This window comes from Panthera leo, chromosome F3 (assembly GCF_018350215.1).
Source record: "Panthera leo isolate Ple1 chromosome F3, P.leo_Ple1_pat1.1, whole genome shotgun sequence".
Classification (NCBI taxonomy): Eukaryota; Metazoa; Chordata; class Mammalia; order Carnivora; family Felidae; genus Panthera; species Panthera leo.
The window spans coordinates 14,150,001-14,175,698 of NC_056696.1; the positions used below are offsets into that span (position 1 = coordinate 14,150,001).

The 25,698-nt window shown below is 44.0% G+C and overlaps 1 protein-coding gene across 1 annotated transcript in view; it reads left to right on the plus strand.

The window, feature by feature from the left end:
- Positions 1 to 21,684, plus strand: part of FMO4 (flavin containing dimethylaniline monoxygenase 4) — a 23,185-nt gene extending 1,501 nt beyond the window's left edge. The window contains exons 3-11 of the mRNA XM_042925942.1: positions 919 to 1,058; positions 3,101 to 3,238; positions 6,238 to 6,426; positions 7,527 to 7,689; positions 12,018 to 12,160; positions 13,623 to 13,822; positions 15,151 to 15,503; positions 17,659 to 17,728; positions 19,618 to 21,684. Of these exons, the coding sequence (XP_042781876.1) occupies positions 3,107 to 3,238; positions 6,238 to 6,426; positions 7,527 to 7,689; positions 12,018 to 12,160; positions 13,623 to 13,822; positions 15,151 to 15,503; positions 17,659 to 17,728; positions 19,618 to 20,017 (1,650 nt within the window). The 5' untranslated portion in view covers positions 919 to 1,058; positions 3,101 to 3,106 and the 3' untranslated portion in view covers positions 20,018 to 21,684. The remainder of the gene's footprint in view (positions 1 to 918; positions 1,059 to 3,100; positions 3,239 to 6,237; positions 6,427 to 7,526; positions 7,690 to 12,017; positions 12,161 to 13,622; positions 13,823 to 15,150; positions 15,504 to 17,658; positions 17,729 to 19,617) is intronic.
- The last annotated feature ends 4,014 nt before the right edge of the window (positions 21,685 to 25,698 follow it).

Sequence of the window (25,698 nt, forward strand, 5' to 3'; positions counted from 1 at the left end):
TAAAGAATTTTAAGTTCCTGCGGCCGGTCAGAGCCAGAGGCAGAACCAGAACCCAGATCTTCCTATTTCTAGTTCACTCACCAACTCCCCTCATTGACTCGAAGCATACTTTTTATATTTACGTATTTATTTTGAGAGTGATAAAACAAGACAGAGTATGTGGGTGTGTATGCGGGAGGAGAGGGGGCAGAGGGAGAGAGAGAGGATCTTAACCAGGCTCCTTGCCCAGCAAAGAGCCCAATGCGAGGCTGGATCCCACGACCCTGGGGTCATGACCTGAGCCAAAATCAAGAGCCAGACGCTAACCAACTGGGCCACCCAGGCGCCCCCCCCCCCTTTTTTTTATTTCAACTTTTTTATTTGAAGCATATTTTTTAAATGGCTGCCCCCACTCAGAAATTCATAATCTGCAAGTGTTGTGTAATTCCAAGAGGTGTAAATTCCTAATTTGTTTTTGCTGCCTGTACAGTTTCTTAAGTGGCTCTATAAAGGACAAGGTGTTTTGCCCTGGAAAAACACAGCCCACTCTGTGTCTCTAACCAACAGAGACATTGTTGCTCTGTGTTGCTCTGTGTTGCTGTGTTGTGTAGCCAAACAACCCAACAGGGCCTGCAAACGTTGGTACCTGGAGCACACAACCGTTCCAGGAACGCGCCACATGATGTCATGTGTGTCCACATCTCTCCATGTGGCAGCGTCTCCTGTTACGGGGTCTTTTCTTATTACCATTATTTAGTCACTGGGCCTTCATCATCTTTGGGTCCCCACCCCTGGCTCTCTAACTGCACTTCGAGGTACCCGGGTGCTTCCATCCATTCAACAGAATGGATTCATTTGCTGCTCGCCTGTTCACTGGAGCACGTTTTGCACTTTGCCAGTTCAATCAGCAACCATTTCTTTTGTGTTTTGATTGCAAAGACAGAACACAGTTGAGATCTACCGACTTCGGCCTTCTACCTAGTGGCCTAGAAATTCCAGTGTTCTCATTGGCAGAGGCCATTTACTTCTGTTTGAAAGCTGTCTGAAAATCCTACTCCTCACCCCAAAGGAAACTACAGGTATGTATGCCTCCTTATTTCCAAACTCGCTGATTGCTTTTGTCTGTGTGAGCTGTCTTTTCTAGGGAAAAGAGAGGAAGTGAGGGAGATAATTAGGGAGGTAGGAAATGAACACTGATAAATATTTGGTGCTGGGCACTTTTGTGTGAGTACTGTCGCTTTGTTTAAAACTCAAACAATTCTACATGGCTCTTTTTTTTATTTTATAAGCAATAAATCTTAAGGTGTTCAAGTAGGTTGTTTGGAGTCACATGGCCAATCAGTTGCAGACACAGGGTTCAAACCAGTTCTGCTGCCTCTAAGTCCATTCTGATTGCAGCCTACCTAGCTCTTTCAATTCAATAGAGACTCCCAAGTCAACCAAGAGTCTAAGGGAAGAAGTGTCAGTTTTGTCGTAAATAATGAAAGCCAGACATGGAGGTCTCAACCCTACAAAGGGCAGGTTGGCAAGTAAGATTTGGCAACAGACCTAAGAAATCCCTCTGTATCTCCTTGCAAGTCCCTGGATCTGCTCTAGGACCAGGTGAGTTCGAGGGTCTGAAGGGCTCAGAAGTCTTCCTCTGCCCCCTGTAAAGGAGATAAATACACTTTGACTCTGTGCCCCGGGGACTCTGATTTGATCTAGAAGGCAAGCTGCAAAGGCATACGACACATTCCCCCAAGTCCATCACAAAAATGTGACAGCAGACCTGAGCACAGGTGAGGGAAGAGGCTTTCTAATGGGAACCACAGGACACCTTAGCCTCTCAGACCAAGGAGATGTGCACATCCAACCTCAGAGTCAGAGATCTAGAGTCGCTGCAGACTCAGCCCCTTACTAGCAGTGTGGCCACAAATCATGTCACACGATGACGCTCTTTGTTTTCTCATTTACTGGCGCTCAGGTCTCAATAAATATTTTTTCTCTTGGTTCCCCAAGGCAAATAGCACTAGAATAAGCGGCATCACGCTACAAAAATCACGTAAGGGTTACACAGCAAGACCTCCCCTCAAAAAAATACCATGTCTTCAAAGGCAAAGCCAAATCAATTATACATATATATATATTTTTATAAAACAAATACTTTGACGTCTCGACTACTCTGTGTGTGTGTGGGACTGGCCGGGGGGCGCTGAGGGAAAGGCAGCACTGGCTACTGAATCCACCTGACGTGTCGAGGGCCTCAGCATGACATGTCTGATTTGCTGGAATCGACTGAGTGGTTCGCCCATCTGTCAAAGCAAAAGCTACGTTGGTGTTGACAGAAGCCCAAATTGTAGTACCAGGAAAAACTGCTTCTCAATCCCTATGACACTTACCTCCTCCAGTCTCTACTGACTGCCACGGACATCCCCATGTCCAGAAGACCTCGTCCAGAATGCCCCATGTAGCTCTCCTTGGGGACTTTGTTCTGCGTTATGGTCAGCCAGTCTTGCCTCTGTGCGAGGTTAAGAACCCCCAACTCGATTCATGTAATATCACCATTGCATGGTAGGGGACGACCCATGACCAGCTGTTCTTCAGGACTCTAGAGGCTATGAATAAAAACTAATCTTTTTTGCTAGCCGCAATTCTTCGGGTCCAGAGAGACAAAGTGGAAGCAGAGGGTCCTTTTCATACTGAGGGGATCTAAAGTCCCAAGGGCATCAAGGTCCTGACTATACTAGTTAATAATAAGAACTAAATTTAAGTGAGCACTTACTATGTAGGAAACAGACTTCTACAATCCTTCCGATATATCAATCATTTAATTCCATAACAAATATTTAAGAGCTATTATTATTATTTCCGTCCCCACTGTACTAAAGAGAACACCGAGGCCCGGAGACAAAAAAAAAAAAAAAAAAAAGCTAGCCCAAGGTCACACTGCTAGTAAGTGACACGAAGAGTTAAACCAGAACAGTCCCATTTCAAAGCCCTCATGTTTAACCACAATGTGAGTCTGCCCCAGCTCAAAGATGACAAGAGGGTGTTTATGCCACCATGAAAGTTGAATGCTACGACAGGAGGCTCCTTCCAGTTTTGTCACAGGAGGACGCTCAGGCCACCCTTCTTCCAACAGGGTGCCATGGCCAGGCGAGTCGCAGTGATTGGGGCGGGTGTGAGCGGCCTGTCCTCCATCAAGTGCTGCTTGGATGAGGATCTGGAGCCCACCTGCTTTGAGAGAAGTAATGACATCGGGGGACTATGGAAGTTTACTGTGCGTAGCTCGTACCCTCCCACCTCTATCAATCATAATCCGGCTGTCGGCTTTGTCCCTGCTCAGGCATGGTGACTTCAGCCTATCTTGGGGACCACATAAGAAAGCAGCTCACTGGGTGGGGGTGGGCAGCCTGGGTGGCTCGATCAGTTAAGCTGGCTGACTCTTGATTTTGGCTCAGGTCATGATCTCACAGTTTGTGAGATCGAGCCCCGTGTCAGGCTCTTGTTGACATTTAGCACAGAGCCTGCTTGGGATTTTCTCTCTCTCTCTCTCTCTCTCTCTCTCTCTCTCTCTCTCTCTCTCTTTCTCTTCAAAATAAATAAATGAACGTTAAAACAAAAAAAGAAAGCAGCTCACTACAACAACACGGGATTGTGCACGTAAGGTGCCGATACTGTGCGGGATGCAGTCTGACAGGTGATGAACCCGGAGACTTAGCAGGGCAGGGCAGGGACAGTTGGAGGAGGGAAGAAGGAAGAGTTAAGTCCGCTACACAAACATAGTGTTGGAAGTTACAGTGGTTTCTGGACCAGGGACATTCTGAGGCAAAGGAACAAAGTGTCACATAGGTTAAACTGAATGGCATTGGTGAATATGGAGCACTGACACTTTTCGAAGGACGGAGGTTGGCCTCGGGGAGCGAAGCCCCAGCCCCCAGGCATTGTTGGGGTCTTTGGGAAGAGAACTGGCAAGAGTGAGGCAAGAATCCGGACCTTGTAGAGTTGGGGGTGGGTAGCTTTCACAGCAGTATCAGAATAAAAAAGGTCGAGATGCTGACCGGTCCTTCCAGGGAGAGGGGTGTGCATCCTGGGGGCTTATGCTTAGGGTTAGGCCAGCTGTTAGGTGACTTGAGCAACAGAAGTAGGGGCTGGAAGTGGCTCAATACCACCTGCCTCTGGCTGGTCCTGGGCATCACAGGGTCTTCGGCAGGGACCTAGGGATCTGTCCCAGCAGTGAGGTATAAAATGTCAGAAGATAGGAGGCCTTGGGGGGAAGAGAAGAGCAACATTCAGTGGGAGCTCAGCATGGAGGAGAGTACTTCAAACTGGTATGAATGAGGGAAGCCTTCATGGAGGAGGTGGCATTTGCCATTCATCGACAGATGGTGAAGAAAACAGAATGAGCAAATGTATGTAAGCGGAAATGGTCACAGCCCTGTGATTATAGTGTACTGGGGAGAAAAGTTTCTTTTGTTGTACCGTGAGCCTGATGGAACCAAATGGAGCCAAATGTCAATGTGGACAGAAAACACTGGGCCTGGTTTGTGTCCCTTCTGCTATTTGACCCCACAGTTTGTTTGGTTTTCTTCCCCTAAAGTAAGATAGATAGGGGAGCCCGGGTGGCTCAGTCAGTTAAGCGTCTGACTCTTGATTTCTGCTCAGGTCGTGACCTCAGTCGTGAGATCGAGCCCCGCATTGGGCTCCGTGCTGAGTGTGGAGCCTGCTTGAGATTCTTTCTCCCTCTGGCCCACCCCGTTTGTGTGTGCATGCGTGCACACACACGCTCTCTCTTTCTCTCTCTCTCTCTCTCTCTCTCTCAAAAAAATAATATAGGTAAATTTTAGAAAATAATACTGAGTTAAACAAAAAGAAAAGTACAAATTAAATATAATATCAATACCCATGAGAATTATATACCTGCACTATTAAAATTTCTATGTATGTTGTACATCTGAAACTAATGTAACACTGTGTGTCAACTATACTCAAATTAAAATAATAATAATAATAAATTTCAATGTAATTTCTTTCAGTCATATATATACTATTTCTTTTTCAAAAATGCAGTGATAGTGTTAATGTTCACCCATTCACCAAGTACCTGAGTACCTGTGCTTATAATGTCCCTCTACCAGGATGGGGACAAAATAGACAAGGACCCTGCTCTCCTTACAGTCTGGTAGGGAACAAAAACAGTAAAACACATTGTTACAGTGCAGTGTGATCAGGGCCGTGTTGGGAGTGCAGGGTGCTATGCGGCCGGAACAGCTACCTTAGAGACGGTGTCTTATGGATATTGACAGCTAAGAAAGATACTTAAAAGAGAAATAGAGATTAGCTTCAGCCATCAGAAGTTCATTGAGGCCTTATTTTTTAGAGAGAGAGAGAGAGAGAGAGAGAGAGAGATTGATAGAACATGCAAGCTGGGGAAGGGGCAGGGGAAGAGAGAGGGAGAGAGGGAGAGAGAGAGAATCCTAAGCAGGCTCCATGCCCGGCACGGAGACCGATGTGAGGCTCCATCCCGTGACCCTGGCATTATGACCTGAGGTGAAACCAAGAGTCAGATGCTCAACCAACTATGCCACCCAGGTGCCCCCATCTGTGCTTTTAATATGCATGTTTTTGTTTTGTTGGTACGTTTTTTGAGTGTGTGAGGTTGCGACAAGACAACAGTGAGTTGAAGAGTCGATGAGAAAACAGAGGCTGCCCAGTATGTGATGATTTTTTTCATGAAGATTGATATAGGACACAGAGAGACAAGGCTGGAAAGGGAATAGATATAGGTTGAAAGGGAGTGTTGTTCTGTTTTTAAAAATTAGAGTCTTCAGTATTTTAAGTGCTGATGGGAAGGAGCCAATAAAGAGAGAATGATTGAAAATATACATAGACAATAAATACAAAAATCAGTGAGGAGTTCTCTGAGTAAAGTCAAGAGAAAGAGGTCTAGGGCATGAGTTGAGGGAGTGAGGATGGCAAAGAAGGGGAAAAAAATAAGCAAGGGAGACCATAGGCCCCATGTTCACGGAATCGCTTAATGGCATTGTTAGTCTTGGAGAACCCTGTTAAATTTTGTTAACTTCTTTGTAGTTTGATAAAGATACTATGTTTAATAAGTCCAATCCCAACAACGATTTCTGATAACTATAGCATAGAGACCCAGTGCTGCATTTCCATGGAATTCTTTGGAATGGTGAGTGGAACACTGACTGCTAACAATCTCTTTTCTCTTCCTCCTGACTCCCCCACCCCATCAAGCTAACTGTGCTCTCACCACAGGAAACTTCTAAAGATGGGATGACCAGGGTCTACAGGTCATTAGTGACAAACGTCTGCAAAGAGATGTCATGTTACAGCGACTTCCCCTTCCAAGAAGATTATCCAAACTACATGAACCAAGGAAAATTTTGGGACTATCTCCAAGAATTTGTTGAGCACTTTGATCTTCTGAAATACATTCGGTTTAGGGTAAGACACCTTGGGTCACGGAAGGTTAATGAATGGGGGCTGCTCATTCGGCAATCTAATGGAAATGGGATATTTAAGTAAATTCATTCCTGATTTTATCTCTATATGAACAAGGCAGATAATAAAGACTCCTCACTTCTCCTGCTTCTCATGTTTTACTCAAATAAGGCATTAAATACTGAATATCCTGGTTCCTCTCCTGAATCCAAATTCTTATTCAGGATGAAATTTAGAATGTTTTTCTTTTTGAGAGGAAAGGAAAAATAAATTTTGCCCACGAAACCCACTGGGAAGAAGTGACTAGGAATCTGGACCACAGAAATTATAATGAGCCAAAATTCATCTTCCTGTGTTTTCCCAAGTCATTCAGTGTTGTAACTCACCTCCTTCTCACCGGGAGTAAAAACTGAATGTTTCTTCCTTCCAGTGAAGTCATTCAGATGTTTTGGGTCATGCTCTCTATGACTACTTTTGAGACTTTGTACAAGTTACTTATTTTCTTTTTTTTTTTTTTTTTAACATTTATTTATTTAGAGAGAGCGCGCATGAGAGCACAAATGAGGAGAGAACAGTCTCCACAGTGTCAGCACAGAGCCCGAGACCGGGCTTGATCTCACAAACCATGAGATCATGACAGGAACCGAAACCAAGAGTAAGACACTCAATCAACTGAGCCACCCAGGTGCCCCAAGTTGCTTCATTTCTTTAGGGGGAGATAAACCAATATTGACAGACCTCCTGTCCTGAGACTCACTCAGCCCGCTGGAAGTAACAAACATGGTTACCATACCAGTCATTACATGAAGTCCAAAGGTGATTGATAGAAAGTGAGTGTTTGGGGGCGCCTGGGTGGCTCAGCCAGTTAGGCGTCCGACTTCGGCTCAGGTCATGATCTCACGTGTGTGAGTTCGAGCCCCGCGTCGGGCTCTGTGCTGACGGCTCGGAGCCTGGAGCCTGCTTCGGAGTCTGTGTCTCCCTCTCTCTCTGTCTCTCCCCCACTCGTGCTCTGTCTCTCTCTGTCTCTGCCTCTCTCTCAAAAATAAATAAACATTAAAAAAAAAAACATTTTTTTTAAGTGAGTGCGTGTCTTTTACTTTCAGACCACAGTATGCAGTGTCACGAAGCGTCCAGACTTCTCTGAAACTGGTCAGTGGGATGTTGTCACAGAGACAGAGGGAAAGCGGGACCGAGGTGTCTTTGATGCTGTCATGGTTTGCACTGGACATTTCCTGAATCCTCACTTGCCTCTGGAGTCCTTTCCTGGTGAGTCACTTCTACCCGAGATCGTGCCTACTCTGCTGGGTTATTCTAGAAGAAAGTTGTTTATTTGCCATTGGAAATAATTCATGATGATTATAAGTGACTTGATGCTCAACCTCAGAAAAAGTGTGTACAAAATAACTTGGAAAGGTAGGAAGCTATGGAGGTGTCAGGCCTTATTACTTACTTATTAATATAAATGCTGTTGTTATTATTTAAGCTTTATCGTGCCTGATCTGATTCAAGTTCAGTGATCACATAACCCTATCAGATATGTCATAAAAAAAAAAAAAAAAAAAAGCCAAGCTTTTGAATTCTGTCATTGAATTACAGGTCATTTGAGTCAGGAGTAAACTGCAAATCAATAACTTAATTAATAAACAAACAAACAAACAAAGTGAGAGCATGAATAAACTTGACAGATTTGTTTTTAAGAAACATAGCAGTTGAGGCACCTGGGTGGCTCAGCTGGTTAAGCGTCCAACTTTGGCTCAGGTCATGATCTCACGGTTTGTGAGTTCAACCCCCACATCAGGCTCTACACTGACAGTGTGAGGCCTGCTTGGGCTTCTCTCCTCCCCCCCCCCCCGCCCCTCCCATGCTCTCTCTTTAAAAATAAATAAATAAAATTTAAATATATATATTTGAGAAAGAAAGAAAGAAAGAAAGAAAAAGAAAGAAAGAAAAAGAAAGAAAGCAAGCTTTCAAGGAAGACTATGAAGAATAAAGCTTGCAAACCTGGGCCAATGAAGAAAATGAAATGTAAACCTTATAAACGTAATCTCATAATCAAATTAACAAAATATCGTATTCAAAAAAATGTCTTAGAGACCCAGTGGGAGACCTCAATGCATACTATTGCAAAGAAGCAATATTGTAAATGATGGTCCAGCTTGCAGCTAGCCTGGGGGCTCAATCCACAATGGCACAGCAGTAAAGAAATACAGAACCGCCTGTTATAGCAATGTTTCTATGGGGAGATGTTTTACAAGATGTGATACTATGTTTTGGAATACAGTATCTTGTCAGGTTTGGGTTGGCTCGCCCTCAGTTGTACTTAGACTCTGACTAAAAGATGCTGTTGCAAAAGATCAACCAAGAGCTGAGAGGCGAGGATCCTTGCGGCAGTATAATGTACGTAATCTGGGAGAGCTGGTCGGAAGGAAAGAGACTGGGCAAACACAAAGGAGAATGACAAGAGAGTTTGGGATCAATACAAGAGCAAACATTTCTGCATACTTTAATGATCTCTGGGGCGGGGGGTGCGGCTGACTGCAGTAGAAATAGCCGTGTGCCCTTCTCTTTTGCCACAAAACCCAGATTATAGAGAAGGAAGAAATCCACATATACAGATGTCAGAGACTCCTCCTGAGGAGGTCTTAGTTTAAGACCAGACTTCAGAAGGATTTGTCACAGGAGGACACCAGGCCAAATATGCCAATGTCCTCTGTGTTCCTAGCATGGGGTATCTTGGTGAGTAGGCATGCTTTCAGGTTTCCAAAGAGTCCTGGTCTGCTACAGTTCCCCCGGGACATTGGCCCTTGGTGATAAGTGGCATTTAACATAATAGTTATGAACAAAGTTCTTCATGCGTAGCCCAACATGGGGCTTTAACTCATAACCCTGAGATCAAAACCTGAGCAGAGATCAAGAGTCAGACATTTAATTGACTGAGCCACCCGGGTGCCCCTAGGAGCAAAGGTCTAAAGTCTGGTAGCCCGGACCACATGCCAGCACTGGGCAAACTTAACCCAGTGATTCCATTTAGAAAGTGGTTTAAGAATTAAATGAGTTTAGGGCACCCGGATGGCTTAGCCAGGTAAGCATCTGACCAGCTCAGGTTCGTGGGTTCGAGCCCCGCGTCGGGCTGTGCTGACAGCTCAGAGCCTGGAGCCTGCTTCCGATTCTGTGTCTCCCTCTCTCTCTGCCCCTCCCCTGCTCACGCTCTATCTCTGTTTCTGTCTCTCTCTCTCTCTCTGTCTCTCTGTCTCTCAGAGCAGGCCTGCTCTGTGGGGCTTGCCCTTCCTCTCCCCCGCCGCGCAATCTCGGGCCATTCCCACTGCTTTTCTGTCAGATCATGGCAAGCCCTCTCATCGCTTTAAAATCACCCAGGAAAATTCTCATTTTCCTAACGAAAACATCTTGCCTCCTGGAATAGTCAAAACTTGCAACCACGTGTAACGGTGGGGCTTCCCCTCCCCCGGCTGGAGCCTGCTTTGGGCTGGACGCTCAGTGGGAACAGGAGGCACCCATGGCTTTCCCCCTTCCTCTCCCAGTGCCTCCTCTTGCCAAACCCGTCACCCACCAGCTACAGTCTCTAACCCTAGACCCTTCCGGAATTAGAGTCACAGGGGGCAGGGAGGGTCTTTCTTGACTGGCACCAAGCAGGCGCTAGTTTTCTCTGGCCGCAGACGTGCCTAAGACTGACACTTTGCAGGGTGCTTTCTTGGTTCTGCTTCAGAGGGACATTCCATGAAGGGGGATCTCTCAGTGCAGCCCCTTAGCATGGGCCGCACCCTCTTGCTGACCACGCACAGCTCCTTGAACCCTAGCTCCTCCCCCAGTCATCTCCACACAGACTGTCTTTAGGGTCTCATTGCCTGGGCAGATAGATGCCTGTCTCATGCAAAGTTCCTTTCAATTGGCATCAGGGGCACCTGGGTGGCTCAGTTGGCTAAGTGTCTATTGATCTCAGCTCAGGTCTTGATCTCAGGGTCATGAGTTCAAGCCCCGCGTTGGACTCCACCCTGGGCACGAAGCCTGCTGAAACAAAAATTGGCATCATGGGGCTCCTGGGTGGCTCAGTCTGTTAATTCTTGATTTCAGCTCAGGTCACGATCTCACAGTTCGTGAGTTGGAGAGCCCTGCATCCGCCTCTGGGCTGATGGCTCGGAATCTGGAGCCTGCTTTGGATTCTGTGTCTCCCCTCTCTCTGTTCCTCCCCCACTCACGCTCTGTCTCTGTCTCTCTCTCTCAAAAATAAACATTAAAAAAAAAAAAAAGTTGTTTTTAATAAATAAATAAATAAATGTTACTGAGTAAATGAATCAGTCAATCACTGTGATAGAAGATTGAACCGGAGTTGGGGCGCCTGGGTGGCTCAGTCGGTTAAGCATCTGACTTCAGCTCAGGTCACGATCTCACGGTCCATGAGTTCGAGCCCCGCGTCGGGCTCTGGGCTGATGGCTCAGAGCCTGGAGCCTGCTTCCCATTCTGTGTCTCCCTCTCTCTCTGCCCCTCCCCCATTCATGCTCTGTCTCTCTCGGTCTCAAAAATAAATAAACGTTAAAAAAATTTAAAAAAAAAAGAAGATTGATATATTCTAGGAGACAGTTTCATTTTTTTATATTAAAATTTCAAATGTACTTGAAGTATTGGGGTGAGAAGCTTTTAAACTCTCTAAACTGCAGGGTTTCCTTCCAGATTCTTCATCAGAGTTTCATCTCACTGATGGTCACTGTCCCCATCACTCTTGTTTCCTCTGCCACCTCATAATGTCCATTTCTGCAGCCACCGCTGGAAATACCTCTACTTCCACTGTTGCGACCAGTCTTCATTTTTATGAATCCATGGCTTATGTCTTTTATACGTGCCAAGGAGATAATTACCAAAAATAAATCAAGAGAAGAAATATTTGGATACATGAGTCCTTCTCATGTATACAAATACCATAAGAGTGATACTTGTATCAACGGTGTTCGGAACTTGAAAAAACAGTCAGTAACACAAATGTAAATAATGCAAGAATAGAGTATAAATAAGCATATGGTATAATAAAGCATTAATTCTATAATAAAGAATAAAGTAAAATAAGCATAAAGTAGCAAGCCTAAGCCACAAAAATCATTATGTATAAGAGAACTTGCCACAAAATTTCTTTTGTGGAAAATTATAATTGAATTAAAATTCACTTGTAAATATGTTCTATACACAAACCATTTTCTTATAGAATATATCTGTTGGGTAAAATAACATGCATCAGCGATCTACTTCTTGCTTAGGATGTTCAGGGTCGTGCATGAGATGTTTCTTATGGTCTGTAGTGACCTTGATTTCCCCAAGTAATTGCTTTAAAAGGGAGCACTCATGTGGAATTTAAATTCTCCCGTATTTTTAAATCTCCTGCAGGTTGTACTAAAGCTATATCCAGGCTCAGAGAATCCAATGGGAGAAGAAAATGATACGTGGCTTCTATGTCCTGCAATTAGCAGCAGGAGCAAAAGGCTGACATATTTCTGGAACTTTCCTTTTCCTACAGACCCTATGCCTGCATACTAGGGAGTTATAAAACTTTAGATGCTTCTGATTTTCTGATCCCTCCCTCCCCTCAGGTATTCATAAATTTAAAGGCCAGATCCTGCACAGTCAGGAATATAAGAGCCCAGAAGGCTTTCAAGGCAAACGCGTGTTAGTGATCGGTCTTGGGAACACTGGAGGGGACGTGGCAGTGGAACTCAGTCGAACGGCAGCTCAGGTACACAAGGGTGAATCCACACCCCCACCCCATCATCATTTCTGGTGGCTGGAGAGAGGGATACAAGACTATAAAGCACATTGGCCGATTGCTAAGTCATGTGGACCCAACGTGAGTGAAAAAAAAAAAAAAAATCCACACATAACAGAATTGAAACATCTCCAAGAGGGGTCAAGGACACTGTGTGGATGCCAGACCACGAGGCATTTTTTCAGAGGCACTGTTTCAGGAACAAGACCAAATGAATAAATTACTCCACCCAGACCACTGATCTGTTTTTACACTCTCTCTTCATAATTCTGGCGAAACCCCCATATAAAAATAGAAAATGGAAGTTATTTTCTGAACATGTCCAAATTTTCTATTAGAAGTCACATTTAGAATTTGTTTTCAGATAAAAACAGCCTTCACTTTGCCCACGAAGTGTGCAGAATGACTTTAGAAAGTCCAAGCATAGATTCGCAAGTTAGAAATCTGCTCCACTTTAACATATATTATAGGACATTATTAGATTTGGGAAAGAGATTTTTTTTTAATTTTTTTTTTAATGTTTATTTATTTTTGAGACAGAGAGACAGAGCATGAATGGGGGAGGGGCAGAGAGAGAGGGAGACACAGAATCGGAAGCAGGCTCCAGGCTCTGAGCCATCAGCCCAGAGCCCGAGGCGGGGCTCAAACTCACGGACCGTGAGATCGTGACCTGAGCTGAAGTCGGACGCTCAACCGACTGAGCCACCCAGGCGCCCCGGGAAAGAGATTTTTAAGATTTTTATTGAACTCAGTTAAAATTGCTTTCCCAAAACTCCACTTTACATTCTGTATTATTTGTATGTAAAAGGTCGCCAGGTCAACAGCGCACATATCTACTAGCACTATAATTTTTATAGTGAACATGATAAAAATACTTAACAGATATATAGATCAGGAAAAAGTGACTTATAAAAACGAAAACAACAGAAACAGTCATTTGCAGTTCTATGTACAAACTCACCAGTTAAAAACAGAAGCTATGAAGGAAATCTTGCCATTTGCAACAACATGGATGGAGCCAGAGAGTATAACGCTAAGTGAAATAAGTCAGAGAAAGACAAATACCCTATGATTTCACTCACGTGTGGACTTTAGGAAACAAATGAGCAAAGGGAGAAAGAGGCAAACCAAGAAACACACTCTTACCCACAGAGAACAAGCTGAGAGCACCTGAAGGGAGGGAGGTCAGGGGATGGGCGAAACAGGTGATGGGGACTAAAAGTGCACTTGGCGCGATGAGCACCGGGTGATGTGTGCAGGGGTTGAATTACTATATTGTACACCTGAAACTAATATAACACTGGATGTTAATGAACTGGGATTAAGATAAAAACTTCTTTAAAAAGGACAGATGTTATAAGAACATTTGAAGCACATCAAGCAAACATGCTACAAAATGATGTACGTATATGTATCCTTCCTTACTTTTTAGGTACTTCTCAGTACTAGAACTGGTGCCTGGGTTATCCACCGCTGTTCAAATGGGGGTTACCCCTATAATATGGTGATTACAAGAAGATACCTTAATTTTATGGCGCAAGTTCTGCCCTCGTGTGTACTAAACTGGATTCAAGAGAGGCAAATGAATAAAAGATTGAACCATGAGAATTATGGATTAAGTATTACAAAGGGGTACTTAAATTTTTTATTTAATGGGAAAATTATTGAACCGATAATTTGAGGGCACCTGGGTGGCTCAGTCCGTTAAGTGTCCAACTCTTGATTTCGGCTTAGGTCATGATCCCAAGGTCATGAGATCAAGCCCCCAGTCAGGCTCTCCACTGACAGCATGGAGCCTGCTTGGGATTCTGTCTCTCCCTCTCTCTCTATGCCCCTCCCCCACTCACTCAGGTGCATGCACGTGCTCTCTCTCTCTCTAAATAAACATATTTTTAAAGAACAATCAATAATTTTTAATTCTACTTTATTCAGAACTCAAATCTTCAGTAATTATTATGCTGCCTTTATTTATTCTGCTCTGGGCTTAGTTCCTTAAGACAATGTCCATCAGGTACCACAAATAGGAATATTCTCTGTCTGGTAACAAAAGTAGTAATTCATGAGGCTAGAATATAATGAAAGATAAAAACTCTTCATTTCTTGAAAAGTCAGGATGTTAGCTTGAAAGTCAGGACGTTAAAATTGGCTTTGAGGAGTCTTGAAATGGGCACCATCTACAAATGGAATATTTGCAGCATCTTGAGTACAGATGGCCAGCTCTTGCCAATGATTCTCTGGCTGAATGATTAGAGGATGAATTTCCAATAGGAGTTCCTAAAATTAAACATTTTAATATAACATACATCTGTATGAAGCTGCACATGGCAAGGAAAAGAAAACTTTTGAAATGAATGTAAGGTCATTAAATGTGACTTCTATTTTATGCTTGACCCAAATATTTTTTTTTTTTCGTAAGACAGCTCTCAACTTACAAAGAAAATTAACAGCAGTGGATGATTTGATATGTCAATTTTATAAAGACATTATACCTGCCATGATTAGATGGAATGATGTTTGTAATAAAAAATATTTTTCTGCATAACTTGGTTCAGATTTTTTTATTTTTATCCAAAAAGTTTCTTGCTAATTTCCTCTTTGTCTAACGTCAATCCTTTGAGGCCTGGGTGATGTGAGACCTGATTCTTAAATGGATTGCTGTATACTCGGTCCTAATTCTTCGAGAAAAGCATTGCTCCAGAAATGAATTTCAAGAGACAGAGAATTTTAAACCCCAGGCAGGAAAGAATAGGTTTAGCCATTTTCCACATGCCTTCTACTGGAAGCAGAAAAACAAAAGATGTTATTGAAACAGTAAGTTGGGTAGACAACTTTGAACTAGACATTGGTCAATTCACTCCCTTGGCTTGGCAGATAATTCCCCTGAGCTGACCAAATACATAATTTGCTCAAGCGTCTCACAGATACAACTACAATGAATAATTTTCCCTTCTGTGTCAAAGGAGAAAACCAAAATTCATTGTGAATGATGAACTGCCAATCTGTATCCTCTGTGGGACGGTCACTATGAAAACCAGCGTGAAGGAGTTCACGGAAACCTCTGCTGTCTTTGAAGACGGAACAGTGGAGGAAAACCTCGACGTTGTGATCTTTACGACAGGATACACATTTTCTTTTCCCTTCCTTGAAGAGCCTCTCAAAAGCCTTTGTACAAAGAAGATATTCCTGTATAAGCAGGTCTTTCCTTCAAACCTGGAGAGGGCAACGTTAGCTATCATTGGCCTCATCAGCCTTAAAGGATCCATCTTATCAGGCACAGAGCTCCAGGCACGTTGGGCCACAAGAGTATTCAAAGGTACCTTGACTCTATTTAAAGCCCTACGTGATCAACTGAGTTTCCAATTAGTGTCTTGTGATTCAGCCAAAATGGAACAGATGTGAGCTAATGTACCATAAGATATTTCAAGTTTAGGAAATATTTAATTTCATATATGAGTAACATTGTCATGGGTGTGCTTATGTCACTAACGTGACGGTGGAAAAAAGGTTTTGGTTGTGTGGATGGGATTAACTTGCACAGCAACATATAATCATGTTTCTCAGATTAACTGAAATTGTTGGAAGCTTTGGGATCCTTATTCTGTTCTACTCTAGCTTATTTACTTCTAAATCTTTCTATTTATTTCTAGAAGTAGAACTCTATATCCCTTCCAAAGGAAGTTGCTGGAATAATGCAGACTGTGAATAAAGTTGAGTTCTGAGGAGATGGTAACCTTTGAGGAATGCCTATAAAAAAATATTTTAGACACTAGACACTAACTGCTGTCAGTTTTCACAGTAAGAGCACAGATGATGGAGTCGGGGTTACCAGGGTCTGATCCCGACTTTAAAACTCACTATCTTTGTGAGGACCTCTCTGAATCTCAGCCCCTTCGTCTGTAAAATGGGGATAATAAAACCTCTTTCACAACAGTTTTGTGAGATGGATAATGTCTGCCGACTACTTATCATGGTACCTGGCACACAGTGAACTCTACTAATTGATAACTGGCATTCTTACTCTTGCTGTTACTATCATACCTCTCCAAAGTAGGGCAGGTTTTAGATTAGTAAGCATTTTAAAGAATTGCATTTGCATGATTTTTTTATTTTTTTAATGTTTATTTTATTTTATTTTGAGAGGGGGAGAGACAGAGCGTGAGCAGGGGAGGGGCAGAGAGAGAAGGAGACACAGAATCCGAAGCAGGCTCCAGGCTCTGAGCTGTCAGCACAGAGCCCGACGCGGGGCTCAAACTCAAAAAGTGCAAGATCATGACCTGAGCCAAAGTCATGACGCTTAACTGACTGAGCCACCCAGGCGCCCCTGATTTTTTAACTATAAACAGCAATCACAATTGAGCCAACCAGGTGTTCTTTAGCAGAATTGTGTCATTAATGAATAAAAACAATCACCAGTAATTTATCAACAGTATATAACACAGTACTAAGTTGGGTCGACTTCATTCACCCTCTACAAATGTAATAGACCTCAGATTCTGCACATTTTCATTAAATGATCACAAATATTTCTTTCTTTAAGGCCAATTAAAGTGCTTTCACAACATTATCTGGTTATATTAAAACCTCAGAAGACTCTTAAGTACGTGGTGTTTTGAGGTTTTTTTTAATGTTTTGTAATGAGCTCAAAAATGCTCACCAGAATGATAGAGCTGACAAAACAAAACTCAATTAGATGACGCCACAGGAGGGATTGCATGCTTCTCCAGAGAGCCTCCAGACGCAATCTGAGAACCACTAGGTAAAGTCTTGCCCGCTTTTTACAGGGTAAAGTGACTCTAGTGGCAAGCACACGACGGGGCTAAGTCAGACCTATCTCAAGCGGATACTAACCCCCCACCCTGGGGCCAGCACTTGGCTCCGGTCGAAAGAGCAGAGTCCAAGAGCTGAGACCATCTAGGAGAGAGACCGAGAAGGAACACATGCCCACAACCACTCAAGAGGTCAGAGCCTAGTCTCTCTGTGAGGCTGAGGGACCACCAGGCACTTCCACGCGCGAGGCTTCCGGTGCAACAGGAGTGAAGACATGTCAAAGCAGGGCTATAAAAACAAGGTCATTTTAAGTAGTTACACTTAACCCACGAATAGCTTTAATGCACACATACAAACAGGGGTATACAAACAATACAATACAAACAGTATATATGAATATATGTAATGTGCAAGCAGGCAAATGAGCTGGAGCAGGTACCGATGGCCGATGGGTCAGCGCAGGCTGAGGGCTGGGTGATGGGGGCGTCCATCCTCATAATTCTGGCAGTAGAATGCCACGAACCCTGGTTAAGTGGGTTTGGAGGGGCATTATGCTTCCAGAAATTACCTCTAGTTCCAGTCTAAGCTTTGACTATTACACGTCCTAAGGATAGAGCAGTGGGGGGCCAGAAACGAGGGAGAAGAGAACGCAAAGGAAAAGGCACATGTGACGTTAATGTTCTTTCCAATGTTTCTCACAGGACTCTGTAAGATACCTCCGTCTCCAAAATTGATGGCTGAGGCTGCGAAAAAGGAGCAGCTCATAGAAAGGTATGACACGACATGCAGCTTCTTCGGGAAAACCTACCGATGTATTTCCGTACCCACAAACCTGCATCGGAGCCAGAAGAATATGCTTTTAATCCCAACTGTTCCGCCAACTAGATGTGTGGTCTCGGATGTGTTGGGTGGGGGTACCAGCTCCTCTCAGCAGAATACAGAGCCAGGGCCCCAACAGGTGGCAACCTTGAGCTCACTTGGCCCCCAGAACCCCCTTGTGTCTTTGTTTTTGTGTCTCTTAGGCTGCTCTTTCTCTGCAATTCCTGGTCACCTCTTCCTCGCTCCTAAATATTGGTGAACCCCAACCTTAATCCTCAGATCCTTTCTCACTTCTACGAACACCTCACCCAGGCCTGTGACTCTCAATTCCATCACATAGTCATGACTGCCAAGTCTCTCCCTCGAATTCCAACTCCTAATCCAAGTCCCTCTAGATATCTCCACTTGGATACCACTTAGATATCTCAAATTTAATACAGCTAAGAATGAACTCTAGCCCTCTAACACCTGCCCACTCATCCTGCACCCGGGCTGCTCTGAGACTTTTCTTCCCCTTCTCAGTCACTGGCTACTCACTCTGGGTGATCAGCCAGAAGCCCTGAGCGATCCTTTTCTCCTCTTTTTCTCTCCATACCGCACATCAGCAAATACTGTCAGCTCCTACCTTCGAACAGAAGGTAGAAATCCAGACCCTTCTAGCTACCCCCACAGCCACCCCAGACCAGGCCACTGTCACCTCTCACTAGGACACTGGCTGTCACCACTTATCTGGTCTCCCGACCTCCTCTCTGCTCTTATACAGAGAATGTCAAGTCTTGACACTGTGGCAGAAGTGAGGAGCACCACATTATCCTTCTGGTCAAAACCCTCTAATTGCTTCCCATTTCACTCCCAGAAACTTCCCTGGGGCTCCGCAGTGCTCCAGAGCAACCAGCTATCTCTGTGCCCTCACTGCCTACTGTCCTCCCACCTCACCCATAGTGCTCCAGTCCGAGGCAGCCTCCTCCCTGGTCCTCAAACACCCCAAACCTAGCCCCCTCAGAACCTTTGCACTTACTCTAACCTCTGCCTGGAATGTTCTCCCCTCCCCTCCCCCCATACCTACAGGCTCACTCTGTCAAATACCGCCTCCTAAGAGAAGCCTTCTCTGACAACACTGTATAAATATGGCGGCCTACTCAATCCCTTCATTGCATCCCCCCCCCCCTTCCTTTATATCTCTTCATAATACCTATTACCACCTGATTTATTATATATCTGCTTGGCTGAGGGTTTTTATAGCCTGTTAGTTTCCTCACTAGAAGGTAAGCTTCTTGACCACACAGACTTTGTTTTATTCATTGTTAGATTCCTGGCAGCTAGCATGATGCCTCATGCGATATTTATTGAAGGAATGAATGAATGAATGTCATTAGGACATCATGAAAGTTTACTAACCACTGAAATAGGTAGGAATAAAGCTTTCATATACATGATACCCACATCTGTGTCATGTTCAGGGCCCCATGTGTGGCTCTCTCAACTCACAATTAATGTCAATAACAATAATTTAGGTGGCCATATATGTGATGCTTTCTGATCATGTTCATTCGTTCAATAAGTGCTGTATTGAGACTGGATGAGATTCTACCCTTATATCAAATTCAAGAACCTAAAACATTATCTAGAACTGCTCTTCCAATTGCCTCCTTTTACCATCTCCTTTAACAAAATTACCTTCCCAAATACCTTCTGTAGATAAACTCTTATTTTTTTTTGCTTTGCAACATAGAAAAACATTCCCAAACACGGCTTGACTGTGATAAAAAGAAACAAAATGGCGGGAGGAAGGGTGACTTATAACTTGAAACTGAAAAATGATCCACCTTTCTCCCCTGCAGGGGTGTGATGAAAGACATCAGCAAAGACAAACTTGAGTACATCACCTACATGGATGACATTGCCGCATGCATAGGCACCAAGCCCAGTGTCCCATTTCTGTTCCTCAAGGATCCCAGACTCGCTTGGGAAGTTTTCTTTGGACCGTGTACTCCTTACCAGTACCGCCTAAAGGGACCTGGGAAATGGGATGGAGCCAGAAATGCCATCCTGACCCAATGGGACAGGACGCTGAAACCCTTAAAAACTCGAATCGTCCCTGATTCCACCAAGCCTGGTTCCATGTCACGTTATTTCAAAGTTTGGGGGGTACCTATCCTACTTGCCTCTCTTCTGCTGATCTGTAAATCTTCACTTTTTCTGAAGTTGGTGCAAGAATTTCCTCTTACCAGTATTTGGTGAGGATGAATCTGATTGGTTACAAGGGTTGTCCCGAGCCATATTAATTCTATCTCCAAATATTTGTGTATCCCTCCTCTCCTCTCCATCATAACCACTATCTTTCAAGTTCAAGTCCAGTCATCCCTTACCTGAATTATTGTACTTACTGCCTTCCTCTCTAGTCTCAGTGCCTCCTTTCTTGCCTCCCTTTCCAATCCATACTCTACTCTGCTACCTAAGCAATTACGTAAAATAAAAATATTGTCATGGTTTCCATAAAAATGCTGATTGGAATAAGATGACACTCAAATTAGTTAATTTGGTGGAAATTTTAATACAGAGATTTGGGTTTGGGCAGACTGTAAGGAAATCATAGGGATAATGAAATACTCCCAGACTAGTAACAATGAGATATTTTTACCATTCTGAGGCCTAATGAGGCAAGGGGAGAAAACAATTATAAATGAGACAGAGAGACTTTTTTGTGGAGAGGGCTACACCTCAAGAGTTACGGCCTTCAGCTGACAGATGAAGGCAGTCCGTGGTGACCCCAAAAGTGCAAAGCTTGGGAATAAGTTCCCTAAGTTTATTTTCTTCCCTCCCTCTGACCCCCTGCCCATGCTCCCCAATGGCCTAACCCAGCCAAAACTCAAAGGGCAAGGTTACCAACTATTGTGGATTGAATCGTGCCCCTCAAAAAGTTATATGCAAGTCCTAACCCCTGGTACCTATACCTTGTTTGAAAATAGGATCTTTGTGAATCTTTGGCATAGATTGACAAATGACATAAATTGACAATGTAATCAATTTAAGATGAGATCATACTGAAGTAGGGTGAGCTAAATGCAATATGATTGGTGTCCTTATCAATGACGATAAGACACACCAACAGAGACACGGGAGAAAATGTTGTGTGAAGACGAGCAGAGGTCGGAGTGATGCATCCACAAGCTGAGGATGGCCCAAACGCCGGAAGCTAGGAGAGAAGCATGAACAGACTCTCCCCCAGAACCTCCCGAGGAAATCAATCCTGCTAACACCTGGGTTCCAGACTTCCAGCCTCCAGAACGGTGAATGGACAAGCCACCTGGTTTGTGGTATTTTGTGGTGGCAATCCTAGGAAACTAACATACCGACTGATGTCACCCACGGAAGTCGGCCTCCTAAAGTGCAGACGGAGCAAAGACAATGGAGAGCATATACGGAAGGGCAGACAGAAAGGATCCAGTGCAGACTGTTTACTATCCTTCAAAATTCCTCCTCTGATTAGAGATAATCGTCCAAATTACTGAACCTGGAAGAGGAGACCCTTCGTGATCTGACCGCATTTGCCCAGGTCGCCAGAGTCCTGTCCTACAGCTTCCCCCACTCCACTCTGGACCTACCATCCAACACTACCGAACTGTCAGCTGCGCCATACCTCCTCTCTTTGGCACAAGGCATTGCCTCCACTGGGAACTCGAATCCACCCCAACTCTCTTTCGAGAGAGAGATCGATTATCTCCCTCTGTGAAGCCTTCCCTGGATCCTTAAAGCAGAGTTACCTCCAATTTGTAACGACTGCCCTTCATGTACTGCTTTGTCGTTGCCCTTTTCTTACTGTCATGTACAGTGGACCGTTGAACAATGCAGGTTTGAACTGCATGGGTCTACTTATATGCAAATTGTTTTCAATAAATACAGTACAGTCCTATAAGTATGTTTTCTCTTCCTTACGATTTTCCTCATAACATTTTCTTTTCTCTATTACTTTATAGGAATACAGTCTATCATACAAATAACACACAAAATATATGTTGATTGACTTTATGTTACCAGGATGGCTTCCGGTCAACAGTAGGTGATTAGCGTACTAGTAGAGTTAGATTTTGGGGGGAATGAGAAGTTATACAGATGTTTTACTGGGCAGTGCTGCGTTGTTTAAGGATCAACTGTAACATTCTTTTTGTGTCTGTCTCCTAACAAATGAGAAGTTACTGAGGGGAGTTGTGTCTTGTTCAGCTAAAACACTGCCTGATCCAAAATATTGCTAAATAAATATTTGATGGCTTACCAGTTGCCTCACCAGCTGACGTTTCTTGTCTGTGTTCTCCTACCCAGATTCTTTCTCCTGCCAACATGATAAACATCCTCAGGTTCCCTCAGCCATGCAAACGAACAAGAACAGTTCACCAACAGCAAGAAACCCATATGGCAAATAGAGTCAATATGGCTATACAATAACTGGCAACCATGTGTCCTGGTTGAAAGCACTCTCTCTGACTTGGATTATAATCCCAGTTCTGCCATGAGCTGTGAGGGCTTGGCCAAGTGACTTAGCCTGGCTAAGCCTCAGTATCCTCATCTGGAAAACGAGGAGAAAGGTAATAATGGCATCTACCTTAAAAGCAAACAGTGAGACAATACAGGATGTTAGCTACCCAGTAAATTAACTATCAATAGCTGATGAGCCCGAGGACATTTTCAATTCTCTGACTTAAAGGATTTGAAACCTGTTGCCCGGCTCCTTTCCCTCTTGCCTAATCAGAAAGCATGGACTTTGCTCTCCATGAATCCCCTGGTAGCACTTTCCAGCTAAGATCACTCTTTTGTCTTCGTGACCCCCACCAAATCACTGAGACCCCTTGCCACCATCATGGCTGCCGTCATCACCACACACACCCCACTCCGGTGCCCCCCCCCCCCCAGAATGCAGAGGGAAACGTCAGCAAAGGAGGAATCATTCTCAATCATTAGGAGTGGAGCCCCTGACATAACTTGTTGATATGTCTGGATTTTTACTAACAACATCACCTAGTAGAAGGGACACCTAATTCCAAATCTTCAAAGCTGACCAACAAGAGCAATGTCATATTTATCTATGCCCAAGTTCTTGAAGGAGAAAGCAGAGCTGAGATGTCTTTATTATCTCATTACATGTAATGTGGCGATTTATTTTTCCATGTATTAATTTTTAGATGAGAAAGCAAACTCCAAGAAGTAATTTGCCCCGATTCACAGAGCAAGGGAGAGACAGAACAGAGATTTGAATCCAAACATATGCAACCCTAAGGCCTTGAGATTGAGTTGCCTTGAGAGATAACTCCTCCAATTCACCCCTTACCACCTTGATTTGCTTATGGATGACATTCCAAGCTGGACATTCCCTCCCTGAACCTTGAATAGACTTCTGAATATTCTACTTATCACATGCCATGACCCTAGTTCCCGAAAAATAAAAAAAATGTATCATGAAAAGGCCACTGCAGGGGCAGTTGGTTATGCATCCTACTTCGGCTCAGGTCATGATCTCATGGTTCATGAGTTCATGCCCCACATCGGACCATCCAGGCACGGAGCCTGGAGCCTGCTTCAGATTTGGGGTTTCTCTCTCTCTCTGCCCCTCCCCCATTTGTGCTCCGTCTCTCTCTCTCAAAAATAAACAAACATTTAAATGAAAATTTTTTGATGAAATACAGCCAGATCAACACTAAACCATCCTGCACACCTAGAAAACTGATCTGAGGTTAACACAACAGTCTGCACCACCTGAACCACAGAACTCAGCAGGTACATGGCGCGGAGAGGCGAACTGGGGGAGAGAGAAGCCACATAGGGCAAGGAGCCACTTTTGTGTGCGGAGAGAGGATGGAGACAGGGGGGAGAATACGGGAAAAGCACCCCCCAAAAGCAGCTGGAGAGAAAGTGGAAAAGTGGAAACACCCACAGGGACTGAACTAAAAAGGGAGAAAGGAGAAAGGAGAGGGTTTAAATTCCCTTAAGAGTATAAACAGGGGGAGCAGAGGCTGAAACTCCGCAGCTCCATACCTGGCGGCGTTCGGGTGGGAAGGGCGAATCCCCAGGAGCAGAGTGGATTCCGGGGGGCTTCGGGCCACACGGGAGAGGCGGTTCCCCCGCTGGGAGGACAGCTGGTAGAGGCGGCGTGGCCCCCGCACAGGCAAAGACCCCGGCGGACCCGGGAGAATGGCCACATTCGCTGGTGCTGGAACAAGGTCGCTGGGGGCGGAGCCCGGTGCCAGATGCGTGTTGTGATTTTCCATAATCCCTGAAACGCCGCTGCTACACGATCGCGGGAACTTTCTCTGGGGCGGGCTGGCCCCCGGCTGCAGTATCTGGGCATCGGCAGCAGCAACCAGCAAACGTTCCTGGGTGCAGCCGGCACCCGGCCACCGCTCGGTGAGACCCTCCCGCAGAGGAGCAGAACGGGTCAAAGCCGCAGTCCCTCAGAAGTAAGGGGTCGGGAAAAACAGCCGCATCTGAGATACAACTCAGGAGGGAGGTGCTGCCTGGGGCTCGGTTGCAGATGGTGTAAAAGCGGGGAGTGGACGGAAGCCGAAGACAAAGGACAGGTGCACGATTGCTAAACTAATCCCGGAGAAGGGAGTTCCATACTAGAGACCAGGTATCTGGGCGACACCATTTTCACCACTCCCGCGCATGCGCATACGTACCTACAAGCGGCACAACCTACCCCAGTAAGCTAAGCAGCGCCATCTAGTGGAGAACAGAGACGTTACACTAAGCCCCGCCACGTGGGCCAACCTCCCTCTTCAGGAACACAAGTTTCTCCGCCTGCTTACTTTATGGACTATAAAGTGCTTCATAGTTTGACTTCTAGGGGAAATTGAAGTAATTTCAGTTGTATTTCGGTATGTTCGCCGGTCCATCTATTCAATTTTCTTTTTTTTTCTTCTTTTCTCTTTTTCGTTTCTTTTCTTTTTCTTGAATACAGAAAGAGAAAAATTTTTATTATTTTCATTTTTATTAAAAATATTTTTCTTGAATTTTTTTCTACCATATTTTTTACTTTTGTGTAAATTTTTTCAAATTCTATTTTACTTCCATCATTTCATTTTATTCTACTTCACTGCATTCATTTTTTCAAATTTTCAAAAGATTTCCTTTTTTTTCTTTTTGTTTTTTTATTCCCCTTTTTTCTCTAATCTATCAAATCTCTTTCAAAACCCAGACCAAAACACACCTAAGATCTAGCATCATTTACTCTATTGTGTGTGTGTGTGTCTGTGTGTGTTTAATTTTTTAAATTTTAATATTTTTTAATTTAATTTTTTAATTTTAATTTTTTTACCTCATTAATTCCTTTCCTCCCTTCAAAATGACAAAATGAAGGAATTCACCCCCCAAAAAAGAGCAGAAAGAAACGACAGCCAGTGACTTAACCAATAGATACAAGCAAGATGTCTGAACCAGAATTTAGAATCATGATAATAAGAATACTAGCTGGAGTCGGAAATAGATTTGAATCCCTTTCTGTGGAGATAAAAAAGTAAAAACTAGTCCAGATGAAATAAAAAATGCTATAACTGAGCTGCAATATTGAATGGATGCCATGGCAGCAAGGATGAATGAGACAGAGCAGAGAATCAATGTTATAAAGGACAAACTTATGGAGAATAATTAAGCAGAAAAAAAAAGAGGGAGACTAAGGCATAAAAGCACAATTTAAGAATTAGAGAAATCAGTGACTCATTAAAAAGGAACATCAGAATCATAGGGGTCCCAGAAGAGGAAGAGAGAGAAATAGGGGTAGAAGGGTTATGTGAGCAAATCATAGCAGAAAACTTATCTAACCTGGGGAAAGACACAGACATCAAAATCCAGGAAGCACAGAGGACTCCCATTAGATTCAACAAAAACCGACCATCAACAAGGCATCTCATAGTCAAATTCACAAAATACTC